We start from the raw sequence: 27,956 nt of genomic DNA, 5'->3' as shown, positions 1-27,956 counted from the left end.
CTTATTTGTGTGAGAAAATGTGAAAAAAATCCCGCAAAAACCAGTTTTTTTTGGTTTTTTGGCTTTATGGTTTTCTGGACAAAATTTGCACCACCATTTTCGTGATCCTGGTAAAAAGACCTTTAATTTGATATATAGGTCGACCAGGTTTGGATAAGTCCTTCTATGGGAACAGACAGACTGACAGAAACACAGACGACACCGAAGCGAATACAATAGTCCGTCCCTTATACCTTTTTATTACTATTGTAATGATAAAGGAAGGACGGACTGAAAATTGATCATATCTCAGGATCGGTTTAGATTTTCGCAAAATCCTTTCTTATTGCACACCTAGACCATAAAAGGAATATTCCTACCAAATTTCACCAAATTGTGGTTCTCAGTGTGTGATTATAAAATCAAGATCCATTCACTCGTTCATAGTTCCACACTGATCGCTCTATCTCCTGAACCACAACACCTAGAAAGCTGAAATTTGGTAGGAATATTCCTTTTATGGTCTAGGTGTGCATTAAGATATAGTGTTAAAAGTAGCACCATTCGATTCGGCGTGAAAAATCACATAGAAATGACTTTTTGACAGTCAAATATCTTTAACAGAAACCGTTGAAGGCCTTTCAAAAACAGTATTACTTTCTATTATTTTTTCTTGAAATCGCCGAGTCTCGAACCCGTAACTCCTTTACTGTAAGTCGGACAGTCTTGAAAGTTGCACCAATCGATTTTTCGTCAAAAGTTCCATAAGAGAAATTTTTTATAATCGATTACGATTACGATTATCAATAATAATCGATTAATCGATTAATCGATTATCATAATCGATTATTCCCAACACTAGTTTATGTTTTTAGTTTGATAACTATGCAGCTAATAGGGAGCGCGCAGCGCGACCGTATTTGTTATTATTTTCTACAAGTTCGGCCATACCTTTTCTACAAGTTTGGCCATGCCTCGGGATCAACTAGCGGGATTCCGGAGCGAAGCGACGGAATGCAGCTAGTATAAAATAAAAAGAAAATAAAACTTTCCCTTTATCTGATTAATAAGGTTCATTCCTATTTATGTATAATTATTGCATAAGTAATGCCAGCTGGGCGCATAGTGGACCTGGCTTTATCAGGCCACTTTGATAATAAGTAGGTAGGTAACTAGGTACCATCATTATTATAATTATATCTTTTTTTTTTCTTTATTATTATTAGGTATTATTAATATTTTTTATTATTGTTCTATTTACTTGTACAATGGGGATTCCCCGTAAAATAAATAAAAAAAAAAGTAAATATAAAACAGTAATAATAATCTTGAAAGATGTCCACAAGGAGAGAATGTCATCTAAATTATTCTGAATGAGAATAAAATGTGATAGGTATACTTCGGCTGGAACTGGATTCAAACTGTTTACAAGACAAGACAAGACAAGACAGAGATCTACCACTGATAGAGCTCTGACCTTTCAATAAAATGATATCTAGGTATACATAGGTTAAAAGATGGCCAAAATAAGAAAAAAATAAATTTATCATGGCTAAGGTAATTGCAAATCAAATGAGCAAACAATTCTTCCAATTTTCAAAGTGTTTCTATTGGTCAGTAAATATTGCACAAAGTGAGTGTGATTTTGACATAAAGACTCCAACAACTCTGTCAACTAGTTCGTGGATAGCACCCTAACAACATTTTAGGTTGGGTAATTGTTGACCATCGATGTTGTTAGGGCGAAATCCAGACTTGTCTACTAAGTATTATTCCTCCTGATGTGACCACTGGTCTGCAAGCATGCTAACCTCCCAGTTCTTATCATGAGAGCGATAGTTAACGTCTCTGATTGCCGGGGGGACAACCTCCTCATTGTCCGAAGACTCAATGTCTATCCGAACATTACTCGATACTGGCGATGACGTCACCACACTCTTCCGCAAAGAACTACTCTCATCCCAAGATCTTCGTTTACTGTCGGGATCTTTCGACTTGGTGCTCAATTCCTGATCCAAGCTTTTGGATCGTATCTGTCTGATTTCATACTGGATCCGAGAGTTTATCGTGTCCATGAGTCTCTTCTGCTCGTACTCCTGCTTTTCCTTCAACTGCTGCTGTTGCTCCTCCAAGAGGCACTGCTCATTCTCTTCACTCTGCAGACTCTCTAACAGCGCGATCTGATGGAATGACTTGTCGAAGAATTCTTTCTGTTTGACTACATTATCCTTCTTGAAGGTGCTGAGGATAGCGCCGTTCTGGTCCTGCAGGAGTTTATACCTTTCTTCAGCGATTTTCAGGCGTCGGGATTTGTCATGCTCCATTTTACGTTTAGCAGCGTACGCTTCAAGTTCGGGATCATTTACATTTACTTCGGCAGTCTCTGATTCGTTTCTCAAGGCTTCGGCGGGTTTGTGTGGGTCAAAAGCGATGTCAAGAGATTTCCAATTCTTGATATTGAACTCCTTACTACCTCGAATGACTTGTCGACCGTTGGAATAACTACTTTGGTGTATAAGACGGGAATGATGAGGGTGAGGAGAAGGTTGATCGTATTGGTATCCTGATGAATGGAAATGGTTTGGTGTGGGTGGAGGAGAGCGGCAGTATATAGTGTCGATGGAGTTATCTCTCTGAAACAAACGATATATGCCCCAGATAATTCCAGAACAACTAAAACGAGGAACGTACCCTATTCATCTAAATTTTATTCGATGACAAGTCAACATCACATCTAGTCCTGATTTCTTTGATCAACTCTATGTTCGTCAGTCAACCTTATATTTTCAGAAATATGTAGACTTGCACAGTAAAAATGTTTGAACGTACCATGAAAGGTATGTCGTCCTCTTCCTCACTCATCATGTGATACTCGCCACTCATATTCTCACTCTCCTCCTCATTGTCACTTTCATACAGGGAACTATTGTCTTGACCAAACTCCAAGTTGAACAATTCCGGATCGAGCGAATCGTTGTGGTTATAAATTTGTCTCCGCAATCGCTCAATAATCAAATCACGCTTCCGGATTTCAGTCTCCAAGTGTTCGAAATGGGCGGAAAACTTACTCTGCATCTGACACTGAAACAAATATAATTATCAAAATCATATACATATCAAGGTCGGCGAACATTAAAACAAAAAGTTAGACATTTTTTTACTTAACATTTAATATCAAAAAGTAGAGATGGACTACTTACCAAATGTTCTTCAATCACAGTTTTAATTCCTCCCAGAATATTGCTAAAGTATTCCTCCTCGTTACTCATCATTTTCTTTCTTGAAAATCTTCGCCTTACTTTCGATTTGCTCTTCTGCTTATTGTTCCCCTTCGGTTCCATGTTGTTTGCGTTCGGAAAAGGAATAAGGTCAGGATTGAGATTCAAACCAGATGAGAAGCTTTGGTCCTGTCCCGACATGAAAGCACATGGAGAAACACTGTTGCTGGGAAATGAAGAGGTTACAAGATCCGAGAATGTCGTCACGACCGCGGCGCTCGGAGGTTGAGAAACGTTTGACGTGGCAACACTTGAACTTATTAGATTGGACATGGAGGAAGGTTCGGACACACAGGAGGAAGATGTGTCCAGAGAGACACTGGAGGAATGTTGAGATTGAGCGGTGGAAGATATTGACATGGTGGGCAGAGAACTGGATGAGGTATCATTCGAGACAGACAGCGTGCAATACGGAGGCAGTTTACTCGACTCGGTGGGAAGGTATGACGTGTTGACAACAGGTAACATGGGTGCTAGGAGGGAACCTTCATGGGGAGCTGTCATGGGTGTAGGAGCTGTCGACGATTTGTCCTCACAACCAAGTGGCGTGACAGCGGAAGGACTTTCAGTGATGGGAGTTAGGTTGAAGAAGCGCTTCCCGTCATCCGTCAAGTTGGTAGAAGTGTTGGCTGCCTGGTGGGGGGATTCTGTGAGGTGAGGGGAGAGGAGAGGTGACACAGTCAGTGGAGTTTTCGGCGGCGAGGTGAAGGTGTCGGTGAATGTGACGCTTTTTGTAAGTTTACTTCGGCGAGCGACATAGCCTGGAAAAGGGACAACAGGAATAATGATAAATTTTATAATAATTTTGGTTTCATTGTCATGTCATGACAAATTGGAAATGGATGTTATAAAGTTCAACTGTGTATTTTGACAGGATTATTTTTAATAATAGCAGTAAATAAATGAACGTACACCCAATTGTACCTTCAGGAGCCCAAGAGGTTCTCGTGTTGTACAGTTTAATAAATTGCATGTCATTTACCTTCGACTGTTGGAGATCTCATTAGCTTTTTCAGATCATTCTTATTCTCTACCACATCATCCATATCGGCTGAGATTCGTTTAAGAATTGACTTGAGACATTGTCGCTCAATAGTTTCATTGCTATCCGTGAGAACATCCTCCTCCATCAGATCTGAAAAATATTAAATTTATAATGGAGGAGATTAACGTGATAAAGTTGCAAATAATTTAGGTCACTAATGAAATCTGGGGGCACCAATTAATTCAATACTGACAGAAGGTCTAAAAATTCATTTGTTAACAGTCTCCGAGCTGGCTGAGAGGTTACTATTACTACCTATTTCATTACGTTTATCTTCCACACAATGCATCTACTACAATATTACAATTATTATTACCTGACTCGAAAGAGATTAGCGTATCTTCGGTGCTCATCTGCGCTAGATGCCTTCCAGCCGCTGCCACATCCATGGCCACAGCCTCTGAGCTACTGCGAGTCAAATTGTCACCACTATCCAGACTGGAATCCCGTGCCGTCAGAGTGGTGGTGCTAGCCGAATCCAGACTATGACTCTTGGTGAATACCTTGCTTTCCAGTTCTGCCAGCTTCTGCCGCTCGTTGAGAATTTTCAACTTCTTCACAAAAGGTAAACCTATAAGAAAAACGAGAACAAAATAATTATGTTAAGATAAGTAAATCTACTAATACCCAAGTCAATGGATGCATTAACTAGTGGTTCAGTGAACTGTAGAACGTATTTCCCACGAAAGTACATATGTACATATTTGCTATTGCTACATTTTATAAAAAATGCACAAACCGTTGGAGAGTTATCGAGGAACAAACAACATACAGTTCACAATGGCTTACCTTATTTTATAATTGACTAGGGTTCTTTGTACTTACTACTTACTTAGGTACATATCTCCCAATGTTACCTGCATATTCTGGACTCAGGTCTTCGATGGAATTGTACAACTTTTTGTTTTTCAGAACCCGCACGTGTTGCAATGGTTGAGCAATAGTTGTGGAACACCCGGTATCTTCCTGTTTGGACGATGCTATTATAGTTGCATTCTTGAGTTTGGTCCAAGGTTGAGAGGATGACCCTGTAGATGAGGTGCCGGATGATTCCGACTGGTTTGCGTCCTGCTGAAATAAATAAATAAATGGGTTTCATTCATTGAAAGGAAAATTTCGGCAGGCCAAAAATGAACCGTCTCAGTACTAGGACCTCAAATTTCAAGGACCCACGTGCCTAGATTCAATGAACTCATGTACCAAATTTCAAGGACCCACGTGCCTAGATTCAATGAACTCTTGTACCAAATTTCAAGGACCCACGTGCCTAGATTCAATGAATTCTTGTACCAAATTTCATCAAAATCGGACCAGTTAATCAGGAGTGCATGGAGGGACTACCAAATTACTTGAAAAAATCTAAAACAAGTATTCAACCACTCGTATAGGTATTTACCGACGAGCCCTTGCTCTCTGCCGTCTGGTGTTCATTGGTTTTAGATTTCCCATCCGGTTCAGAAGATGACTTGGAATCAGTCTGTACAGATTCTTTCTCAGGTTTGACTTTGTGCTCATTGGATGCTACTCGCTTAGGTTTGGGTGTGGAGGTGCTGTGTTGAGTCCTCACAGTTGAGGACAGGATCTGAGCGGCCGAGTGGGCTGCGGATGAGGATTATTGTTAAGTAAGTTTGGTGCTTTGTAACAAAGCGGTTTAGGTACTCGCGGCTAAACAACAGGATGGGAGAGTAAACTACAAAGTGAGATGTTAGAAAGTATCTCGTTGGCGGAGTGATCAGTCTGGTGATATATTGTTATTCCTTAACGTCCGGAAGGAATTCTTACCCGTATCCTGAATCATTTTCTTCTCCTTCTCCTCCTTCTGTTTGAGCAGTTTCAAGCGTTGGAACAGCGGTAGACCCTGCCCTATCACCCCTGTATCTCCCCCGGGATCTTCTACCTCCGTCTTCTTGGTGGGGATGAGGGACACTGACTTCTGCGGAGAGGGGAGGAGGGCGATGGACTTTGCAATGGACGGGATGAGGCTCTGCTGTAGATCACCCTTCGCGGAGGATTCACATTTGGGTGACGATGAGACGAGAAGTTCGGACTCTTTCTCTTTGAGTAGCTTCAGCCTTGCTAGGATAGGCAAACCTATACACATAAGGTAACATTATTGAACCGAAGAGGTGGGGTCTAGATTTCTTAGTTCTGATACAATAAGTATAGCCAAACTATACTATGTAATGAACTAATGACTGTATGTAATGAGAAAGTTTTGCAGTCGGTCCGAATTTGGTTTGACTCCGCGTTAACTGAAAGTTGTGCGACTAACCCTCCCAATGATGATGTCAGCTTTCAGTGCTATTACCTATTTTACTGGTAATACATAAGCACGCTTAACACTCCCAAAGTGACTTACCTACTTTTCTTTTCACCACACACTTGTAGGTATTCTCGCCCGTTTAATCCGATTTTGTTGAAAATTCGCAAAAGTGTTTAGGTGACAAATATAGGAATTTTTTCGAGTTCAGACCCAATTAAGCCTTTGGGACTCTTTCTAAGTGAGTTGTAGGTAGAGTTCACTGGATAACTAGGTAATTGGTAGGTAAGGACTTACCTGCTCCTATCTTAGAGGCACCGGGAGGTGTTGATGTTTCATCATCTTGAGAGTTCTCATCAGAACATACCCGTTTCATTCGTGTGATTTTTGGTTTTCCTCCTGATGATTTAGAGCTAGGGGTTAGTAGTTCCAACTCGAAACTCTCCACATGCGTCTAATGTAGCAGTTGTTCCATTGCTACGAAATAAAAACGGCGGTGGAACACTCATCTTAATGTAGCAGTTGTTCCATTGCTACGAAATAAAAACGGCGGTGGAACACTACCTCAAATTTCGATGACCATGTTCTTTGTTTATTGCACATTGCATAATTATTATCTAAAACATTTACCAGACGGTCATAAAAATAATTATTCTTTTCAGTGAACTACTCAACTACTCAGTGGATGAGTCAGATCCTAACTCCATATAGTAAGTACCTACCTATACGTCCTATACCCATAGGAGAGAAAAAATGAGTTACCTCATAGACTGAGTACTAAGTAGTCGCCTCAAAAGAGTAGTTCTCTCTCTCTCTCTCTCTCCCTCTCTCTTCCTCTCTCTCTCTCCCTCCCTCACTCTCTCTCTCTCTCTCTCTCTCTCTCTCTCTCTCTGTAACATGGAGTTTCTTACCTTCTTCAGTACCACCAGATTAACATGGAGTGCTAGTTCAGTTTTGAGTTTGTCTGGCAGTAACCCGAGTGCTGTATTGATATCCCCACCACCTTGAATACGACCTCTGCAAACAAAAACCATCACACAATGTACATAACTATTCTGTACATACATAAACAATTTTATTCTATTGTTTATTAAAACATGAGACACGCCATACACTTTACTTTACCCTAACTTTTACAATATCTCTAACCGTTTTGTCACTATAGCTGAAAACCGCCAAAAAACGGTCGAAATCTGTCTAACCATCACACAATGTACATAACTATTCTGTACATACATAAACAATTTTATTCTATTGTTTATTAAAACATGAGACACGCCATACACTACACTTTACGTAGGTACGGTCGTCGCGTACATAACTATTCTGTACATACATAAACAATTTTATTCTATTGTTTATTAAAACATGAGACACGCCATACACTTTACGTACGGTCGTCGCGACTGTAAAGCTTGGGCAGTCCAGGCCTCTCTGACGACTCGAGTGACTCGACTTGTGCAAAATCGAAATATGTACGAGTATATATTAGACACGCCATACACTTTACGTACGGTCGTCGTGACTGTAAAGCTTGGGCAGTCCAGGGCTCCAGGCCTCTCTGACGACTCGACTTGTCCAAAATCGAAATACGAGTATATATTTTCTTGTCCCCACTGAGACGTGAACCCAGGACTTACCCCACCCCCATTATACACATCCATCCCACAAACCCCCCCCACACACACGCACTACACACACAACACACACCACACCCACTACACACACCACATATACCACACCCATACTCATCTTAAAAAAAAAAAATGGGTCGAAATCATTAACCGAATATTATTTTATCCCTTCCTGAATAAATACCTATTAATTGGCTGGATTGGAACCAGTCTCCACAGAGTGTCCTCTGCGGTGTAGTGGTCAAGGTGTGTTAACCTCAATTGTTAACCTAGTTCAGTCGTTAGGCTCTATTCAAGAATTTAACACCATTATTACCTCTTGGACTTCTCAGCGTCTACCTTGAATTTCTTGTTCAAATTCTTGGCCTCCATGAGCCTCTTTCGTCCTAGATTCTGCAAAATCTCCTGCGCCTCTGGATAATCCTTCATGGCTGAGAGAACATCTTCTCGTGAGAGACTGAATAGTTCTGCGTAACCCACGGACCGCACGTCAGCAGTCCTCCTGAAAATCAACAGTGGTTCATTCAACTGTAGAAAACAATCAGAAAAGAAAAGGAGCCCTGAACTAAGGTCTGAATCCGATAGGATCAAATTCTAAAGGGAGACTTTTCAAGTACGATATTTCATTAAATGAGAAAATGCAACAAGGAAACTTCCTATAGGTAAGTGTTGACTTTTTTTCTTCCCAAATTGTATTAAAATAGGACCATTAAAAAACCAATGCAAATTCGTCGAGCTGATTTTCAGAACAAATGAAGTCGGTATACCTATGTACTTACTTGTTGAGTCCATCCAGGTTCAGGATTCCGATCTCACCGAAGAAATCGCCCGCCTTCATAGTGGTTAGAACTCTGCCGGACTCACTGAAAATAAATTCAACACAATGTCTTTGACTGCTTAACTGCACCCCCCATTCCTCGCATTTTACTCCACGTGCAGAATAAGTAGGTACGTTCCGCTATTTGACAATGAAGCAAAGTAAAAAGTAAGGTTTTTTATTTTTATTTGATATACTTCATTGAATTTCATAGACTAGGGACTAGGAAACCCTAAAACTCGAGGTTTACGACGAATTGTTTGACTGGCTTTCTTATAGCATCAAAAGTCTATGGATAAAAAACGCTAAAGTAAATATGTAGTTGTACATACGAGTACTTACATAATTATATGTCGGTATTTCTATTTTCACAAAAATCTTTGTTTATTACCTAATAACCTCCAGGATGCCATCAGCAATTATAAACATTTCTCTCGCCACCTCCCCCTTCCTGCATATCAGATCCCCTGGTGTAAAGATGTAAGCCTTCATCTTGAGGACTAGATCATGTAGAAACTCGGGCTGACACTCCTGGAATATTGTCACCTAAAAACAAACCAAACCCTGTGATCTGTAGAACTTTGAAAAAGAATCCCTAAGGAAACCCCGTGGTTCGGTTTATAAAAATAATTATTCTTTTCAGTGAACTACTCAACTACTCAGTGGATGAGTCAGATCCTAACTCCATATAGTAAGTACCTATTAAAACGTGTTTTGACACTAAAAACTGACCATCGAAAATTTAACCCGATTACATTACTTTCCTTCCTATAGGATAAGGAAAGTAAAAGGTACCTACTTGGTTGACCCGTCCTTTGTCCAGGACCACCACACACACCCATTATACACATCCATCACACAAACCCACCACACACACACGCACTACACACACAACACACACCACACCCACTACACACACCACATATACCACACCCATCACACACACACACCCACCACACACACACACACCAGAACACACCACCCACCCACCACGCACCCACACACCACCCATCACACCCACCCACCACACCCACACACACCACACCCATCCCACACACACACAACACACACAAACCACACACCCGAAATCCAAGTCAAGAGAAAATACAAAATAGAAAGATATATCTACAGAAATTCCCAATACCCCATTTGGTGTAATAATAAAATATTTTTCCTTGGTTTCGGTATTTATGCCTTTAGTTCCTCAGGGTCTTAAATGATAAGAGATAGACTTTTGACGTTGATTTCGGAATGCAATAGGGTCAATGAGTAAATATTTAGATGAGTAATATTGAATGAATGGGCTTGCGTGCATGGTCCTCTGATATGTTCTCCGGTCTTCAGGTGTGCTCTCCAGTCCTATGTATGTACATATGTCCTCCGATCCTTCGGTGTATGTGTATGGATGTTCTCCGGTACTCAGGAATGTTCTTCGGTCCTAAGGAGAAAGTTCTCTGGTGTTCCGATTTTCATAGGTGTCAATTATGCATTCCTTTGCTTGTTGTGGTTCTTCAGTGGCTTTCTCGATGGACAGGAGCAGGAGCTTTTTGGTATTCACATCCGTGGATAGAGACAGCAATTTCAACACTTTTAGGTATTCATTTCCGTGGATAAAGATAACACTTGCTTTTGATAAAATAATATAAAATAATATAAAATAATAACACTTTTTACACAATGATATTGAGAATTTTTTAAAATTTAATTATATTTACACCATAATTATTTTCAGGTTAGTAAAACATGTTAGGTTGAACTAAGTTTCCCTTTTTGGAAATACTGATGTGCTGGGAAGTTAAAGGGACTTGTCACTTATTTCGTTATTTAAAAGGTTTTAAACAAAATTTAAAAAAGAATTAAAAACAATTTTTGACTTTTAGAGAAAAGAGCGATTTTTCCAAAGTGATTTTTGGAATCGTGGATGCATTATAGGGAGTAAGAATAACTAAAAATTTCACGATTCTAAACAATGTAGGGTAAGTGTACCATTTATTCGCGCCCACCTCATCATCCTATTGATTTATAATACCTAGATATGTATGAGTATGACACAACATACAGGAAAGGGAAAGAGAATTTATTTTCTACTCTCATTCCCCCTCCATTTTTCTATTTCTTCCACATTTTTATGTGCAATATTTCTTCCTGTTTTCTCCACTGTCAACTTGGGTTTCCATTATACTTGCTTCATTTTTATTAGCAACGCTATTATTGCTTCATAATATAGGGTAAGTGTACCATTCATTTTTGAAAAGACGAATCGAGATATACCAAAAACTCAATTTCCGAAAATTGAGCCTTTGTCCATCACTTAGCTTGAATCCAGGATTATGTATATAATATGTACATAGGTAATTTTGAAATACTACTGGTTTGATAGCATTCTTTAAGCCCTTTCTTTTGATAAAATTGGATCTTGAAAAAGTTCCTCGAATTCAGACTTATGTGACGTAGACCCACAGGTGGGCCAATAAATGGTACGTTTTTTAGGTGGGCGAATAAATGGTACACTTACCCTACAGACAAATCTACAATTTTATTTATATAGATAAGATAGGCAGTATAGACTTATAGAGGTAGAGAGGTACTTATTGTATTCCTCTCCCTAGGGAACATTAATTATGGTGAACTTTCAACACTCATTATCATTAAGCAGGAATCAAACTTTACAATAGACCGCTGTTTCATCAAAATCTAGATATTGAAATTTAAGTAATAAAAATTTAATAATAATAAATAATAAAAAATGTAAACATATTTTTCTCACTTGGTGAATCTGCCTTTCTTCAGGAATCCGAGACTCTTAACATCTTGTCTAATCTTATCCACAATACTCCCAGTACCTGTTGTAGACTTTACAGACTTCACATCACCATCTGGTGTTGTATCGTTTGATCTGCAATAGAACCAACATCATAAATCTCTAGGGGTTGGCTCACTGGTTTGGACATATGGGTCACGGTTCTTACCGTTCTCGAGATATTTTGTTTACAGACAGACAGACAGACACACAGACACAGTAAAGATCTCAGAACGATTGAGGGCCGAAATTTTTGGAAAGGAACTTGGCCTTATTTTTTACATTTATGTTTTTGGTGGGATTACATTTTTTTTTCTTCTTAAAAACTTAGATTTTTTTTCTTGTGTTGTTTTGGGAAGACAACAACTTAGTTGCCTGGCAACATGATGTAAACATCAGGCGGTCCGTTGATTGGAACCGAAAATTAGGCAGGTGGTTCATCAGTACCGACTACCGAACATAGTATATTGAAAATTATTTTGTTAACTTTTGAAATATTCCGGAGACTTTAGAATATCTGGTCAGCTCCCATGGCGTAGTGGTCCCTAATGAAACATGTTTTTCTTCCTAGGCAATCAATAAAATCTGCATTTTGTGAGTGATCAGAAACTACATAATGTATACCTAGTAGCCCTAATGAAACATGTTTTTCTTCCTAGGCAATCAATAAAATCTGCATTTTGTGAGTGATCAGAAACTACATAATGTATACCTAGTAGTTCAGTGAACTGTAGGACTCACTCTGAAAATTAGGCCTTCGGGGTCCTTCAAAAGGTCAATTAAACTGAAAATCTAAAGATGGAACTTTCTTTTCGTGTTTGACATGTTTGTCACATTGTATCCAATTGGGACAAACCATTCGGGAGTGATATATATTATGTTGAAAGGTACCTATGCGAAAATCTAAAGATGGAACTTTCTTTTCGTGTTTGACATGTTTGTCACATTGTATCCAATTGGGACAAACCATTCGGGAGTGATATATGTTGAAAGGTACCTATGTTATGACTAGTGTCTAGTAGAGATAATACTGACCCGACATTGGTGTTATATTGGAGGAGTCTGGACTTGCGGCCTCGTTTGGGCCGATATTGTGGCGTGCTAACATTCCTGACGTGCAATAACCGAGTTTCTGGATTGCTTCGCATTCGCACCGGGCATTTCTGTCGCCTACAACAAAAACAGAACAAGGAGTGAGATAGAAAGGAGTTCTAAGTTTCAACGCGATCACTTTGCAACAGTTTATTTGTTAACTCCGGAATGGTTTGTCCTATTTTGTTAAATCTGATGATGTGATGATGCTCTCCAGCCAGGTTAAGCTGGCACCTGGCTACTGAACCACATAAGTAGGTACTTAAAGATATGGCGATCAACAATCTTTAAGGTTTTTCCAGCCAGGTTAAGCTGGCACCTGGCTACTGAACCACATAAGTAGGTACTTAAAGATATGGCGATCAACAATCTTTAAGGTTTTGTCCGTTTTGTCCAATTTGGATGGAATTTGGCAACCATGTTTAACCACCATATAAAGTACACGTATACCTACATCTGTGATCATTTTACTAATATTTCAATTCGGTGGTCTATTTTCTTTCAATTCAGTGGTCTACTTACTTTCAATTCGGTGGTCTATTTTCTTTCAATTCAGTGGTCTACTTACTTTCAATTCGGTGGTCTATTTTCTTTCAATTCAGTGGTCTACTTACTTTCAATTCGGTGGTCTATTTTCTTTCAATTCAGTGGTCTACTTACTTTCAATTCGGTGGTCTATTTTCTTTCAATTCAGTGGTCTACTTACTTTCAATTCGGTGGTCTATTTTCTTTCAATTCGGTGGTCTATTTTCGACTCCAACCATCGGAAGATAATAAATCTAGTTTCAAAGTTTCATGTATTTCAACTCAAAACAATCTCTATGTCACAAACACAAAATATAGAAAATTAAAAAAATTATTACTTATTTTTAATAGTAACCAGATAACAGTCATCTAGGTAACTGGGGTTTGTGAGGACATCAGGCACATTCTAGGCCACTAAATCGGAATCGGTACACGTCAGGAATTCATCCCCCGAATAGAATGCCTTTTTATATAGGTATTTCTCGAGGTAGGTTTTAAATGCTTTTGGAGGTAAGTTTCTGATCGCGACAGGGAGTTTCTGATCGCGACAGGGTAATTACATCCGTTTCTCGCAGCTATAACCCTGTGTCGCGTCGGTTTCAAATTATCTTTATTGCGAGTTTTGTAGGTATGGGTGTAGGTTTGATAATCCGTTAGGTTATTTCTTACATTTAGGAGAGATTTTAGGATGAATAAGGATGGTAATGTTAATAATTATGTTTAGATTTACGAATAGAGGTTTTGCATGGTCACGGGGTACAGCATTGCTAAGTATCCTGCGTTTTATTCCGATTTAGATGCAACCTATTTGAACCAAACCACACCTGCGCTTTAGCCAAAACTATATTTCCCTTTCTGACGGCCTCTTCCTCGCTTTTATCATCAACGAATAAAGTTGCGTCGTCCGCGAAGATGGCAGCGCTACAATATTCTGGGAGATTTGCCGGTAAATCGTCTGACGGCCTCTTCCTCGCTTTTATCATCAACGAATAAAGTTGTGTCGTCCGCGAAGATGGCAGCGCTACAATATTCTGGGAGATTTGCCGGTAAATCCTTAATATAAAGCAGGAATATCAACGGGCCCAGAATTGAGCCAGTCGGTATTCCCACATTAACCCTACGCGGTTCAGATAGATGTTCCCCCAGCTTGACTATATGCACCCTGTTTTCAAGATAGGACTTGATTAATTTGATGCTGTTATGGTGAAATTTGTAATATGATAATTTGTGTAGTACCTATGTACCTAATACCTATTTCAAGATTTAGACATTCAAATGCTCTGGATAGGTCGCATAGAGTAGCGTGAACGTAGGTTTTGTTATGTACCTAATACCTATTTCAAGATTTAGACATTCAAATGCTCTGGATAGGTCGCATAGAGTAGCGTGAACGTAGGTTTTGCCAACTTAATCTATCTTAAAAATATTACATAATTCTTCAAACAGAACGAAATACAAAGCAAAACCAGGTGTGAGATTTTTTCTCTACATGCGTGTACTGACGTTCGGATTTTTAACGCGTGTACTCACGGGTCAAAGCTTTTAGAGATAAAGGATTTTGATCTAGGGGAAATCTAACACATAGGATTTATTTAACTTTGGACATCTACTTAAAATCTTAAATAGAATGGCAAAAATCCTTTTAATCCAGTGAGAGTTATTGAGATTTGGAGCTCGCAAGATAAACATCGCTATTTATATTAATTTATCCATCTTTACAAACTTTTCCATCATTGAATAGAGGGTAGGTAGGTACACTCTGTTTGTGTTGAGTGGGAGAAGAATAGGTATATAAAAAATCTTCGTACCCATTGAATAGAGGGTAGGTAGGTACACTCTGTTTGTGTTGAGTGGGAGAAGAATAGGTATATAAAAAATCTTCGTACCTACCTACCTATTTTTAGGATCATAATATTTTCTCTCCCATATAATATTTCTTCTTATTTTTGGAGAGAGATTATATTCCCCATTTCCTTTTTAATAGTTTCCAAGTTATTCTTCTCCTGTTTCCTTTCCATTTCTTTCACATAATATCATTTTGGATTCTGATGCAGGGTAGGGGGAGAATGTTTATTTAATCATATTACTATGGAGCCACTATGTCCTGTTATCCTCTCCTCTTCTTGCATTCAGACCTTGCCTAGATTTCTATTTGTATACAGGGTACTCGTGACGTATTTCCGGGAGAGATCACAAATATTTGCCTTAGCGGGGTGGAGTGCTCCTAATAAAATTCTTTAACCCATGAGAGCCGAGGCCTAGATTAAAGTCACACCAAACCCTTCCAACTTTTTCGCTAATAACTCCGTCGTTCCACGTCAGAGTGCATCGCGGATTTGTCTGTTAGTTAGAAAACAAAATTTCCTTCTATTTTCAATATTATTTGACATATTATTTACTCAGTACCGGTCCGGAGTAAGAAGTGGTTAAATTTCAGCAAGATCCAACGAAGAAAAAAAAAGTTTGGATCTTATGGGTTAATTCCCGAGAAAAAAAAAATGGCCATTCAAGCCGAAAAGTAGATGAGACCATTCTTCAGCACTGGGTCTACAAAATACAAATATTAGCTTTCAGCAAGATCCAACGAAGAAAAAAAAAGTTTGGATCTTATGGGTTAATTCCCGAGAAAAAAAAAATGGCCATTCAAGCCGAAAAGTGGATGAGACCATTCTTCAGCACTGGGTCTACAAAATACAAATATTAGCATCTCCTAGACTAGACTATTTCTCTAATGAGCAAACAACAATAATCATGTTTCTTAAAATTAATTCAAGTGAGACAATTCTTTTGGGAGTTGGGAGGGAAACGATTTCAGAATAGCGGGCTCCTATAACAGGACTTTCGATAGTGATCGAATCCGAAATCTAATGAAAAAATCAGATCATCTTTGACGGAAAACAATCGCCGTATTAATACACGATAAAACTCATTTCCTACCCACATGCTTACCTTCTGCTTGTGATAGCAAGTAGTAGAAGCAACCAAACCAGTGTGCGAATATGAGAAGAATATGAACCAAGTTGACAACGCGCCATAGGTTGGGATACACTGTACGTGATTCCACAATGTAATAATAATCATACACCCTGTATACCTGCAATACAAAGTAGAATCCAATATGTAGTATAGAACAGTGGTTCTCAACGGGGGCGATTTCAGATTTTTGGGGGGCAAAGAAGAGAAGCGGCGAAAAAGGGGGCGAATCACATATAGGTTGGCGGTGTGGGGGGGGGGGGGGGCGATCCTTCAAATAAATTTACGTGAAAAGGATTAAGGGGGCGATGAGTAAAAAAAGGTTGAGATCCACTGGTATAGAATATGAATATCTTAATAAAATCTGACAAACCGCTCGAGATTTCTAATGGGAGAAAAAAATAGAGGAAATTTACCTTAAGAAATCTAGGAAATCTAAGCATGGGATTGACTCCAATCTTGAAGTAGAGAAGGTCCAGAGGAAGAAGAGAGATGATATCTAACATGAAGGCTCTGGATTTTACATAGTGACCTGCCAGCTTCATTGAGTTATACACCATGAGACCTGAAAACAGAAGAGAATAGAACCCGCGACCTTCTGATTACCATCAGGCAACGACCGAATTATAAATGTTTGTAAAAAGAGTTTTGTGGGATAAAAAATTATAGCACTTCGTACTACATAGACATAGTCCTAAAAAGAGATCTGAAGTCAGCAATATCCCTTTGAATTTACTCAATTTACTAGATTCCGACACGTCACTACAGTTAAGCACCTCTGTGCGTGGTTTGTATCTGGGAGTTCTGGGACATGTGCTACTAGCTATTTAAGATCTGATAAGGCGATATAATAAAATCTTTATCCTGATAATTATGATGTCAGAGCTGCCTCTCATAGTAAGTGATGTGATTGTTGTTATTGTTACCCTGTTCGAGATATCCAGTGCGGAACTGCACCAGTATGTCCAGGACAATGAATGTGTCTGTGGTGTAATCACAGAAGAACCAGAACTTGGCCCCATTTTCCTGTAGCTCGGGGAAACTCTGCCGTACAATGAGTGTCCATAGGTTATACAATACACAGCACGTGATGATGAGCAGCCAGTAGAAGTACAGGTTAGAGTCCGGATTCACCACGGTACTATGATGAACCTTCTTCCGGCGACACCGGGGCCGGCGACCGGCGTGACAGTTACCATCATCCGGCTGTCCGGAGTCTCCTACCTCGTACTCATCACCTGTGTCCATTGTTTCCTGAAATAAGCCGGAGGGGAGAGTAATAGGATAGAGTTTGATTGTGAATTGAATGGTAGAGATTGCCCATTGCCCTATCTTTTTGTGTGCATTGAATTTATAATTTATTATAACCAATAAAGAGTCTGAAATAAATAAATGTCTCTTAAAGTGAGGACTACCCTTGACATTTAGCTAAGTCCCTCCACCGAAACTAAAATGATCAAGTTTTAGAATGAATGGTGCATTCTTTATTTCTATCATGTTTATTTATTATTATTTTTTTTCTATCATGTTTGATTGAAAGTTGAAAGTCATTGGTAAAGATAAGAAGAGAAAGAAGACAAAAAGATTTAGAGAAAAGAAAAGAAGAGTGATAAATGAACATGAACTTTTCGGTACCACTGCTGCGATCTGTTGGACTTTTTTGAAATTTGTTGATTCTGAGAGGTTCTCTATACACTTGGCAACACTTTGTGATAGAGAGTTATCACTTTGTTTTGAATTTGAAAAACATTGTCATTTCTGTCGTGAAAACCAGCAGGTGTCTTCAGAGGAAGATCTTTGTGATTTTGAAGGTAAGTTTTGATGTATTTCCGTAAATATTTTTACTGTCGCAAAAAATATGGTCCTATTTCTTGTTCTTTCATAAATAAGACAACGCAAACAGATTTACTTCAATTATTATAGCAACTTAGCAAAACGCCAATTTCTTTGTGTATCCTATGTGTATCACACATGAACACATGATACACCATGCACTGAGGGTCATGCAAATCAGACATCAGAGATACAAAACTTGTGCTTTTCATTGGTCCGTGTGTGTGTCTGTCTGTCTGTAAACAAAATATCTCGAGAACGGTAAGAGCTAGAGACTTGAAATTTGGTATGCAGTTGTCAAATGTGACAAGGATGCGACACAAAACTTTTGGTTAAGATAGGTGCTGCCGTTGGCGGTATTTTGACCGCTTTTTGGCGGTTTTCAGTGTAATTTATTATTATCTCGGGAACAATAAGAGCTAGAGACTTGAAAGTTGGTATGTAGTCCACAAAAAAGACAAGGATGTAACTCAAAACCATAGGTGCTGCGGTTGGCGGTATTTAGGCCGATTTTTGACGGTTTTCCACCGCTTTTGGCGTTTTTCCTTTAGGGAACTTACTGCATGGTGTAACATATATGACACACTAAGGTTTTACCGGTATATCTCGGTTAAAAAAAAAGATAAAAAAAAATTAAAAAGAATGGGTATCTTAGAATTCTCTAAGGCAACACATATATATTTTTTGCGGCAAAAAAGAAAAAATCATGCACTTAAGGGTTAAAGGTACAAGATGACTTGATATCTGTACCTAAGTACATTTTCTAATACAAAATATTAGTAGATCTCAAGTAGCACTTCAAACAACCAACCAATGGCCTACCTTAATGTCTAGTGGAATACAGTCAAAAACTGATCTAAGTATGTAGCATTCTAGTTTTCTACGGTCGAAATCTGTCCAAAAGCTGTCAAAATACCGCCAAGCGCAGCAACCATCTCAACCAACGTTTTGTGTTGCATCTTTGTCACATTTGTGAACTACATACCAAATTTTAAGTCTTTAGCTTATACCGTTCCCGAGATATTGTTAAATTGCACCGAAAACCGCCAAAAAGCGGTAAAATGCTGCCAACCGTTGCACCGGTCTTAACCAAAAGTTTCGTGTCGCATCCTTGTCACATTTGACAGCTACATACCAAATTTCAAGTCTCTAGCTCTTACCGTTCTCGAGATATTTTGTTTACAGACAGACACACACACACGGACCAATGGCTGAAACTTTGGATTTAGGCTCTAGGGACCTCAAAACGTGTTTTGACACTAAAAACTGACCATCGAAAATTTGACACGATTACATTACTTTCCTTCCTATAGGATAAGGAAAGTAAAAATCAAATCAAGAATGATAATAAACTGAATATTAAACAAATTAGGTAGGTACATAGGTACTGATTTTCTCTAATCATGATCGAATAAACTGCGGGCTAAAAAATTCCCGGAGGGACGTACCCAGCTTGTTAATTGCCGTCCTGATCAAAAAGTTCGAAGAGTTGTGACATCAGATTTCACGTCAAAATGCGCAGAAACGCTTGCGCACAAACAAACGAAGCGGGTGTCATGAATTTTATTATGACGTCATCGCCTACGGGAGCGGATGCCGTGACGTCAAAGTTTACGATTTACCGGTATTTTTTAAATCGATTCATCTCGGTATCTAGAAGTTGTAGAAGAAAAAGAAAAATTCCGTTGGTCCTCATTTTTCCTGCTCTATGACTTTGAAACATCACCCAAGTAAGCGCAACTGATCTATTCAGTAGACTTTACTAAACCGTGTAGGTAGGCAATTAAATTAATGAAAACTCTCTCTCTCTCTCGACATTTTTTTGAGCAAATTTCATTTCAAGTGCTCTCTCTCCATTCTTCTTCTCTATTTTCTTTTTCGTGGAAAATTTCATTTGAAATATCCTTATACCTATTCTCTCTCTCTCTCTCTCTCTCTCTCTCACTCTCTCTCTCTCTCTCTCTCACTCACTCACTCTTTGAGCAGAAACACAACATCAACATCCCGCCTATGTTGTAAGGTTGGAATATTAAATGTCTCCATGAGCTCCTGATAGTTAATGTTCACTCACTCACTCACTCTTTTCCTATCGAGATTTTTCTTTTCGTTTCAACACGTGCGTTGCCGCAGGCCTCAATCTAGAGTCCATGTTGAACACAATACAATGCCAGCAGGGGAGAGAGGAAGCATTTCAGCGGAGAAATGAAGAAAGAAAGAAATTGTGATTGAGATGATGTTTCCTGTAGTTCGCCTGTTACCTACTCTGATTTTGTTGAAATTTGGCATTTAAAAAATATAGGTACTCGCATATTCCTCTTTATTTGTGTTTTGATTTTGAGATAAATTCAAACATATAGGGATCCTGATATTCCTGATCCTTCTTCTAGCTCACTTAATAATTATAACCCCCCCCCCATTTTGAGACGGTTCTCAAGATACGATCGCTTTTAGTGTACATAGGTAATGTAATTTGGACTACAACAAGTTGTTCTGGTTTTATTGTTATAATCAGGGACGTATAGTAGCGTGGTATGGGAGTGAACGTGTTACAAGAGCTCGTAAATATCTAGGTTACGGCTTGAGGTTATCCGAGGAAAGTTTCAAGACGCCTAAGCTAATAATAACATCACTATACATAGAGTATACAATATACATATTAAGAACTTTTTCTTTCCTTTTATCATTTCCCCCTGGTTTTGTCAAGTCTCCCTCTCTTTTCTCTATTATCAATCTCCCCTCCATTTCTCTTCTTTTCTTTATCCCATTTCCCTCTCTCTCTCTCTCTCTCTCTCCCCTGGAATAAGAGTGAAGCTAATTTTCAAAATTTCTCTCATGATTAATTGTTCCTCATCAGATGGGACGTTTTCATTTCAGTCTGTATTGTTTCCTCTCTGTGTAGGAAACTAGGACACCCCTGAACACTGCACCCCGGGCAGATAACGCTACAGCACTTGGATGGGACATATCTAAGAATCCCAGAATATGTATCTTCAGCTGCAGAGATCTCTGTACTAAACAGACTATTGAAGTAATTAGACAGATGTCTACGGACGATACGTAGGCAATAGAAAAATGACAATGGGCATGTAAGTTTTTAGTGTCCATGATAGAGGTAGAAAATCAGTTTACTTCAGCTTCAATATTGGTCCAGTGTGCGTTCGTCCCTTGTTATCATTTTTATGAAATTAATCACTCCTTCATTCCCCACCTCCCATTTTATTCCCAATATCCAATAACTCAATAACCCATAGCCAAATATAATAGACATTTTCATTTTCAAGAACGATTTTTTTAGAGAGAGAGAAAGAGAGAGAGAGAAATCTTTGATAGAGGGAACTCTAACTGGTAACTGCTGAGGTTTTATCGTCGCGAAAGCGAAGAGAGAAGGAATTCAAGTATATCAGAAAGCTGGCCGTTCCGAGAACAATCCTTATCTGTAGATAAAGTTCGCCCCGGGCTTTGAAGAACGACTTTTTCGTTGTATTCTACTCATCCTCTGCTACTTTCCTAATAGTAGGAGTTCTAGATTTTAACTCGACCATTTCTTCTTCTTCTTCTTCTTCTTCTTCTTGCTTTGTCTATATGTTCTTCTGTATGTCCATTAGACTGCTGCCAATGCCGGTTTATTTGTTTGAAATGTTCTACACCTAAAGAAAATTTTCTCATATCGGCAGATTTTGGAATGTTCGCAATAAATTGTGAGACCACACGTCAAACTCTTTGTTCATATATTTTCACTGAGGACGGGGGAGAATGTAATTTGTTTTGATGCGAGCACCACAAGCATCAGCATGTGTCAGAGCATGATGTTGTATTTATTGTTTTCAGAACAAAACATTTAGTATTTATCAAAGGTGAATTTAATTTCATACGTCACGTCACGTGACATGACTGCAAACATAAATCGCAACAACAACAACAACAACAACAACAACAACAACACCACCAACACCAACACCAACACCAACACCAACACCAACACCAAAAACAACAACACCAACACCAACACCAACACCAACACCAACACCAACAACAACAACAACAACAACAACAACAACAACAACAACAACAACAACAATAATAATTGTCATTACTTGGATACCCCTTGTGTATAACAATTTTCCTACTTATGTATACCTAATATCATTTCACTGCCTGCATTGTATGAACTCAGAACTACATACATAGGTACCCTTGTGTATAACAATTTTCCTACTTATGTATACCTAATATCATTTCACTGCCTGCATTGTATGAACTCAGAACTACATACATAGGTACATAAGTACAAGGGAAGAAGGCTCATTATAACTAAAATTCTGAATGTCAGACTGAATTTGTATGGCAATGTGCAACCTAGTGAAACAAACCATCCTCCTCACCCTGTCACGTGACATGACTGCAAACATAAATCGGGGTAAACAGAGAGCCCTAACATATCAGTAAGCTATTAGAATACGGCCTTAACTGTAACTAAAATTCTGAATGTCAGACTGAATTTGTATGGCAATGTGCAACCTAGTGAAACAAACCATCCTCCTCACCCTCCCTCCCTCCCTCATTTCATGCGAGAGGAAGAGGAGACAATATAAATATGGGAATGAAGGTAGCATAGGAGGTTCTCGAGGGAAAATAAGAAGCGGGTACCTACCAGGCAAAATGAAGAGAGAAGTTGGGAATGATAGAAGGGGGGGTGAGGAATGAAAGGCAGGAGTGAGGAATGGGAGGGGGGAGTGAGAAATGGTAGGGGGGAGTGAGGAATAAAATTAAAGGTAGGAAGTGAGGAGATGGACTAATGGCAGAGAATGTGGGTTAGAGTGAAAAAAATGTCACTAACAATCACCCCTAACCCGTAACCCCACGTCTGTCACACCTGACACACTGTCACGTCTTCTTCCAATTACTCCCATTGATTTGAAGAATATTTTATACAATTAGTTGAATTACCCTCTCTTGTACATTGGTACCCTCTCCCTGTATTCTGCGCATTTGACATTTTCCATTCAAACTCTACTGGGGCATTCAAATAACGCCTGGTTACAGTGGTTACTCTGATTCATTTCTATATTATTTATTTATTTCCATTCAAACTCTACTGGGGCATTCAAATAACGCCTGGTTACAGTGGTTACTCTGATTCATTTCTATATTATTTATTTATTTTCAACTAATCAACTTGTAGGTATATCTAATCTGAGCGCACGGCAGTGCGCCAGGCCAAGTTCCAGTAAGGTTTTGATGAGAAAGTAAAGGGAAAAATCTAAAAATCGGCAAAAGTTGCACTGGGCTCCGCCCACGGATGGAAATAACCGCTTTTTGGCGGTTTTCACTAAACGTTTAGAGATATCGAAAAAGTTATGAGAGTAGACCCCTCAAAACCATACCTAAAACCCCCAAATATTAGTTTTTATTAACATCAGAACAACGGTTAGCGGTGTTTTACCGTGTTTTTACATTTCGACCGCTTTTTTACTGACTAAAGGCTTAGTTAAGTACCTATCGAAAATGATATGGTAGTACATATGCATATGTTGACATCTACCATGACATGACAAAATGATAGACAACAATAACAACAACACCAACAACAACACTAACAAAATCAACAACAACAGCAACAACTTACATAGAAAAAAATATCAGAAGCTTGCAATGGCCGAACTTGTAGTTATCAAACTAAAAACATAAACGAAACTCAAATATTAGGCGAGCGAGGAAAAGTTTTCTCTGCACTCTGTCTGACAACATTTTCACCCCGGGGCTTAATGAATTACGATGAATCACTCACCGTGATAGACCGCCTCCACTACTCTTCGTAGTTTCCACTCTTCCGTTTTATTATTTCTCTTCTTCTCTTCCGTTCTATTCTATTCTATTCTATTCTATTCTATTCTATTCTATCTCCTACGTACTCACCTGAGTGTCTGGTATTTGTCTTGTAGAGAATCGCTTGAGGAATGAATCTTCCCGTTTCAGTGGCGGTTTAGGTTTCTGTATGGCGTTGGAGAGTTGTACTGTGGTTCTCAGTTTCATCCAGCACTGGTTAGAACGACTACTGAAATCAAAATCAGAATCAGTAAATCAGCAGAAGGGGCAGATGGCTGTAAATCAGCAGAAGGCTCAGGAACTACAGATTCCTGAAAAATCTCAAACAATTTTTTACACAAAAAGAGCTTTATTGTCAATGAAAAAAATTATATCACAGAAAAAAAATTAAAACAAAATTTCAGAGGTAAGCATAGATAGGTATATCTATTAAAAAAAGATAGGGAGGAATAAAAAAAAGAAAAGGGTTGGTACCAAACACTTAATTTCGTTTGGAGACGAAAATAAAAATTTCAAGATAAAAATAGGTAACTCAGAAAAACAAAAAAAAAACAAACAAAATGAAAAGGGTGACAGAACACTAAATTTGGTTGGGGTACAGGAACTACAGAGGGAGGTGGTGATCCATTCTGAACATGACATCTCACTGCTATTCTATCTAACTCTTCTTCACTGCTATCCCTGTCCTGTTCTTCTAGAACGTTTGAGCAGAAGTCTCCATATTCTTGGGACTCCTCAAAGTCCTCAAAGCCAGAGCAGTTTCCATTTGTAAGCCATTCCTGAAAAATCACAAACAAACAAAAAAAAAAACAAATAGTGTAAATATTGTGTATGTACCAAGACCCGATGTGCACGTGTGTGCACAAAGTTTGAAGGGATTTTCCTGTGACAAAGAAATGAAAAAAATACTAACAAAATGTTAAAACTTGATGATAAACACTCCAAATACACAATTTAATACAACAACAACAACAACAACAACAACAACAACAACAACAACAACAACAACAACAACAACAACAACAACAACAACAACAACAACAACAACAACAACAATAATAATTGTCATTACTTGGATACCCCTTGTGTATAACAATTTTCCTACTTATGTATACCTAATATCATTTCACTGCCTGCATTGTATGAACTCAGAACTACATACATAGGTACATAAGTACAAGGGAAGAAGGCTCATTATAACTAAAATTCTGAATGTCAGACTGAATTTGTATGGCAATGTGCAACCTAGTGAAACAAACCATCCTCCTCACCCTCCCTCCCTCCCTCATTTCATGCGAGAGGAAGAGGAGACAATATAAATATGGGAATGAAGGTAGCATAGGAGGTTCTCGAGGGAAAATAAGAAGCGGGTACCTACCAGGCAAAATGAAGAGAGAAGTTGGGAATGATAGAAGGGGGGGGTGAGGAATGAAAGGCAGGAGTGAGGAATGGGAGGGGGGAGTGAGGAATGGTAGGGGGGAGTGAGGAATAAAATTAAAGGTAGGAAGTGAGGAGATGGACTAATGGCAGAGAATGTGGGTTAGAGTGAAAAAAATGTCACTAACAATCACCCCTAACCCGTAACCCCACGTCTGTCACACCTGACACACTGTCACGTCTTCTTCCAATTACTCCCATTGATTTGAAGAATATTTTATACAATTAGTTGAATTACCCTCTCTTGTACATTGGTACCCTCTCCCTGTATTCTGCGCATTTGACATTTTCCATTCAAACTCTACTGGGGCATTCAAATAACGCCTGGTTACAGTGGTTACTCTGATTCATTTCTATATTATTTATTTATTTTCAACTAATCAACTTGTAGGTATATCTAATCTGAGCGCACGGCAGTGCGCCAGGCCAAGTTCCAGTAAGGTTTTGATGAGAAAGTAAAGGGAAAAATCTAAAAATCGGCAAAAGTTGCACTGGGCTCCGCCCACGGATGGAAATAACCGCTTTTTGGCGGTTTTCACTAAACGTTTAGAGATATCGAAAAAGTTATGAGAGTAGACCCCTCAAAACCATACCTAAAACCCCCAAATATTAGTTTTTATTAACATCAGAACAACGGTTAGCGGTGTTTTACCGTGTTTTTACATTTCGACCGCTTTTTTACTGACTAAAGGCTTAGTTAAGTACCTATCGAAAATGATATGGTAGTACATATGCATATGTTGACATCTACCATGACATGACAAAATGATAGACAACAATAACAACAACACCAACAACAACAACACTAACAAAATCAACAACAACAGCAACAACTTACATAGAAAAAAATATCAAAAGCTTGCAAAGAGCTAGGTAATAAGAAGATCTGTATGTACCTACTAATCATGTATAAATACACACTTGGAATTGAAGGAATTAAGATTCATAAGGCACGAAAAACTGGGAATGCAGACTTGGCCTTTATTTTCTGATCTCACCACTTTTATAGGCCGACATTTTTGGATAAGAACTTGGCCTTTTTTTTCCACATTTGTGTTTTTGTGGGGGTACGTACTACTAAAGATAATTGGTTGCTGTGACGTCAAAAAACTGCTAAATAAGAAAAGCTGGCCTCTACGCTGTGCACAGTCTCTAGCGAGAACTCAAGAGCCGAGAAGAAGATCAAGAGACCCACACAGGAATAAAGGTTGAAAAAAATTCAAAACCCCTTTTTTACGAAGAAACAAAAACGCAAAGAACAACAAAAGAAACGAAAATCTCTCCGAAAAAAGTTTGAATGACTTTTCCAACACATAAAAAGAGGCATGATAATATTATTTTTTATCTTCAGTAGAATTAGAATTGGTTAGGGGTACATACATAGCTTACATACAATACAATACACGTAGGTATAACAAAGGGGTTAAACAAACTTGGTCTCATGATTAGCACTATGCTTTCTCACAATACCTACTTGTTTAATTCAACTTACGTAGGTATAACAAAGGGGTTAAACAAACTTGGTCTCATGATTAGCACTATGCTTTCTCACAATACCTACTTGTTTAATTCAACTTAGAAGAAGAATAGAAGAATGTTATGTACCTATTAGGTATTTGAGTTCCGAAAACAGTACACGGCAGCCGGCTAGTCTGATTAGTCCTCCTAAGTTTTGAAACTGTAGGTATGTTTTGATTTCCCACACCTTTGAAAATTCGTACGGTTGGTCGGATTTTCATGATATTTGGTTGACATGTTCCACACAAAAGAAATTCATATAATTTCGGACCGATCGCGGGCTTATATTGGGTAGGGAGCTATCAGGCTTTCTATTAGATCAACATTTTATATCAGTTTATGAAATGAAATTTTGATCTATTCGAACGTAATAGAATTTTCCTTCTAAAGTTTTTTGCAATGCCTCCGGATGCAATACAAGACGAAACATTAACAGAAGCCAAAACTTTCAGCAGAGAACAAAGTTATTTCAAACTTTAGCTGGATTTAAATTCGAAATTCTAATGATAAAAGAAACAGAGCCATCTAAACAGAAAGAAAGACATTTTCGAAATGAAATCCAGAAACTTCACAAAGTGTTATCAGAGCTCAAAGTTTTATACACATAGAAAAGAAACAATATCCTTCACGGTAATCTGACAACATTTTCACCCCGGGGCTTAATGAATTACGATGAATCACTCACCGTGATAGACCGCCTCCACTACTCTTCGTAGTTTCCACCGGACTGGGTGCGTTGTATTCCACACCGTCTTGCGGCGTCTTCTTGCCTTCCCCAGATCCTGGGCGTGAGTGTTCTGTTTGAAAAGTAACGGCCGCTCTGTTGGCCGGGCCACTAGTGGCCGGATCATGTTTGGTCGTGGTCTCAGTGATGGAGGCCAAATCAGGATCAGTATGGCCGTCTGGTTTAACACTGGTATTGTCCACCATCATGCCCTG

General features: G+C 38.8%; 1 protein-coding gene across 1 annotated transcript; it reads right to left on the bottom strand.

Moving 5' to 3' along the window:
* Positions 1-1,093: 1,093 nt before the first annotated feature.
* On the bottom strand, positions 1,094-27,956 carry LOC103508524. The gene is made up of 22 exons (XM_026823110.1): positions 27,703-27,956; positions 24,153-24,291; positions 17,330-17,657; positions 16,820-16,968; positions 16,380-16,524; positions 14,356-14,461; positions 12,849-12,983; positions 11,781-11,909; positions 10,512-10,635; positions 9,405-9,559; positions 8,976-9,059; positions 8,513-8,698; positions 7,474-7,579; positions 6,860-7,016; positions 6,085-6,393; positions 5,699-5,901; positions 5,160-5,373; positions 4,619-4,873; positions 4,240-4,392; positions 3,180-4,018; positions 2,809-3,060; positions 1,094-2,612 (listed from the first exon to the last, which is right to left on the bottom strand). The coding sequence occupies exons 1-22, from the start codon at positions 27,948-27,950 to the stop codon at positions 1,749-1,751; spliced, it is 5,280 nt and encodes a 1,759-aa protein (XP_026678911.1). The 5' UTR covers positions 27,951-27,956; the 3' UTR covers positions 1,094-1,748.

This window comes from Diaphorina citri, unplaced genomic scaffold (genome assembly GCF_000475195.1).
Source record: "Diaphorina citri unplaced genomic scaffold, Diaci psyllid genome assembly version 1.1 scaffold406, whole genome shotgun sequence".
Classification (NCBI taxonomy): domain Eukaryota; kingdom Metazoa; phylum Arthropoda; class Insecta; order Hemiptera; family Psyllidae; genus Diaphorina; species Diaphorina citri.
This window is presented reverse-complemented; position numbering and strand designations above follow the sequence as displayed.

Bases quoted from the DNA above. Each gene is read 5' to 3' on its own strand.
- LOC103508524 (XM_026823110.1), bottom strand. From the start codon at position 27,950: ATGATGGTGGACAATACCAGTGTTAAACCAGACGGCCATACTGATCCT. The intron at 9,060-9,404 runs GTAATAAACAAA...ATTTATTTTCAG, and splicing joins GGCATCCTGGAGGTTATTAG to TGAGTCCGGCAGAGTTCTAA. The intron at 2,613-2,808 runs GTACGTTCAAAC...CGTTTGTTTCAG, and splicing joins AGGACGACATACCTTTCATG to AGAGATAACTCCATCGACAC.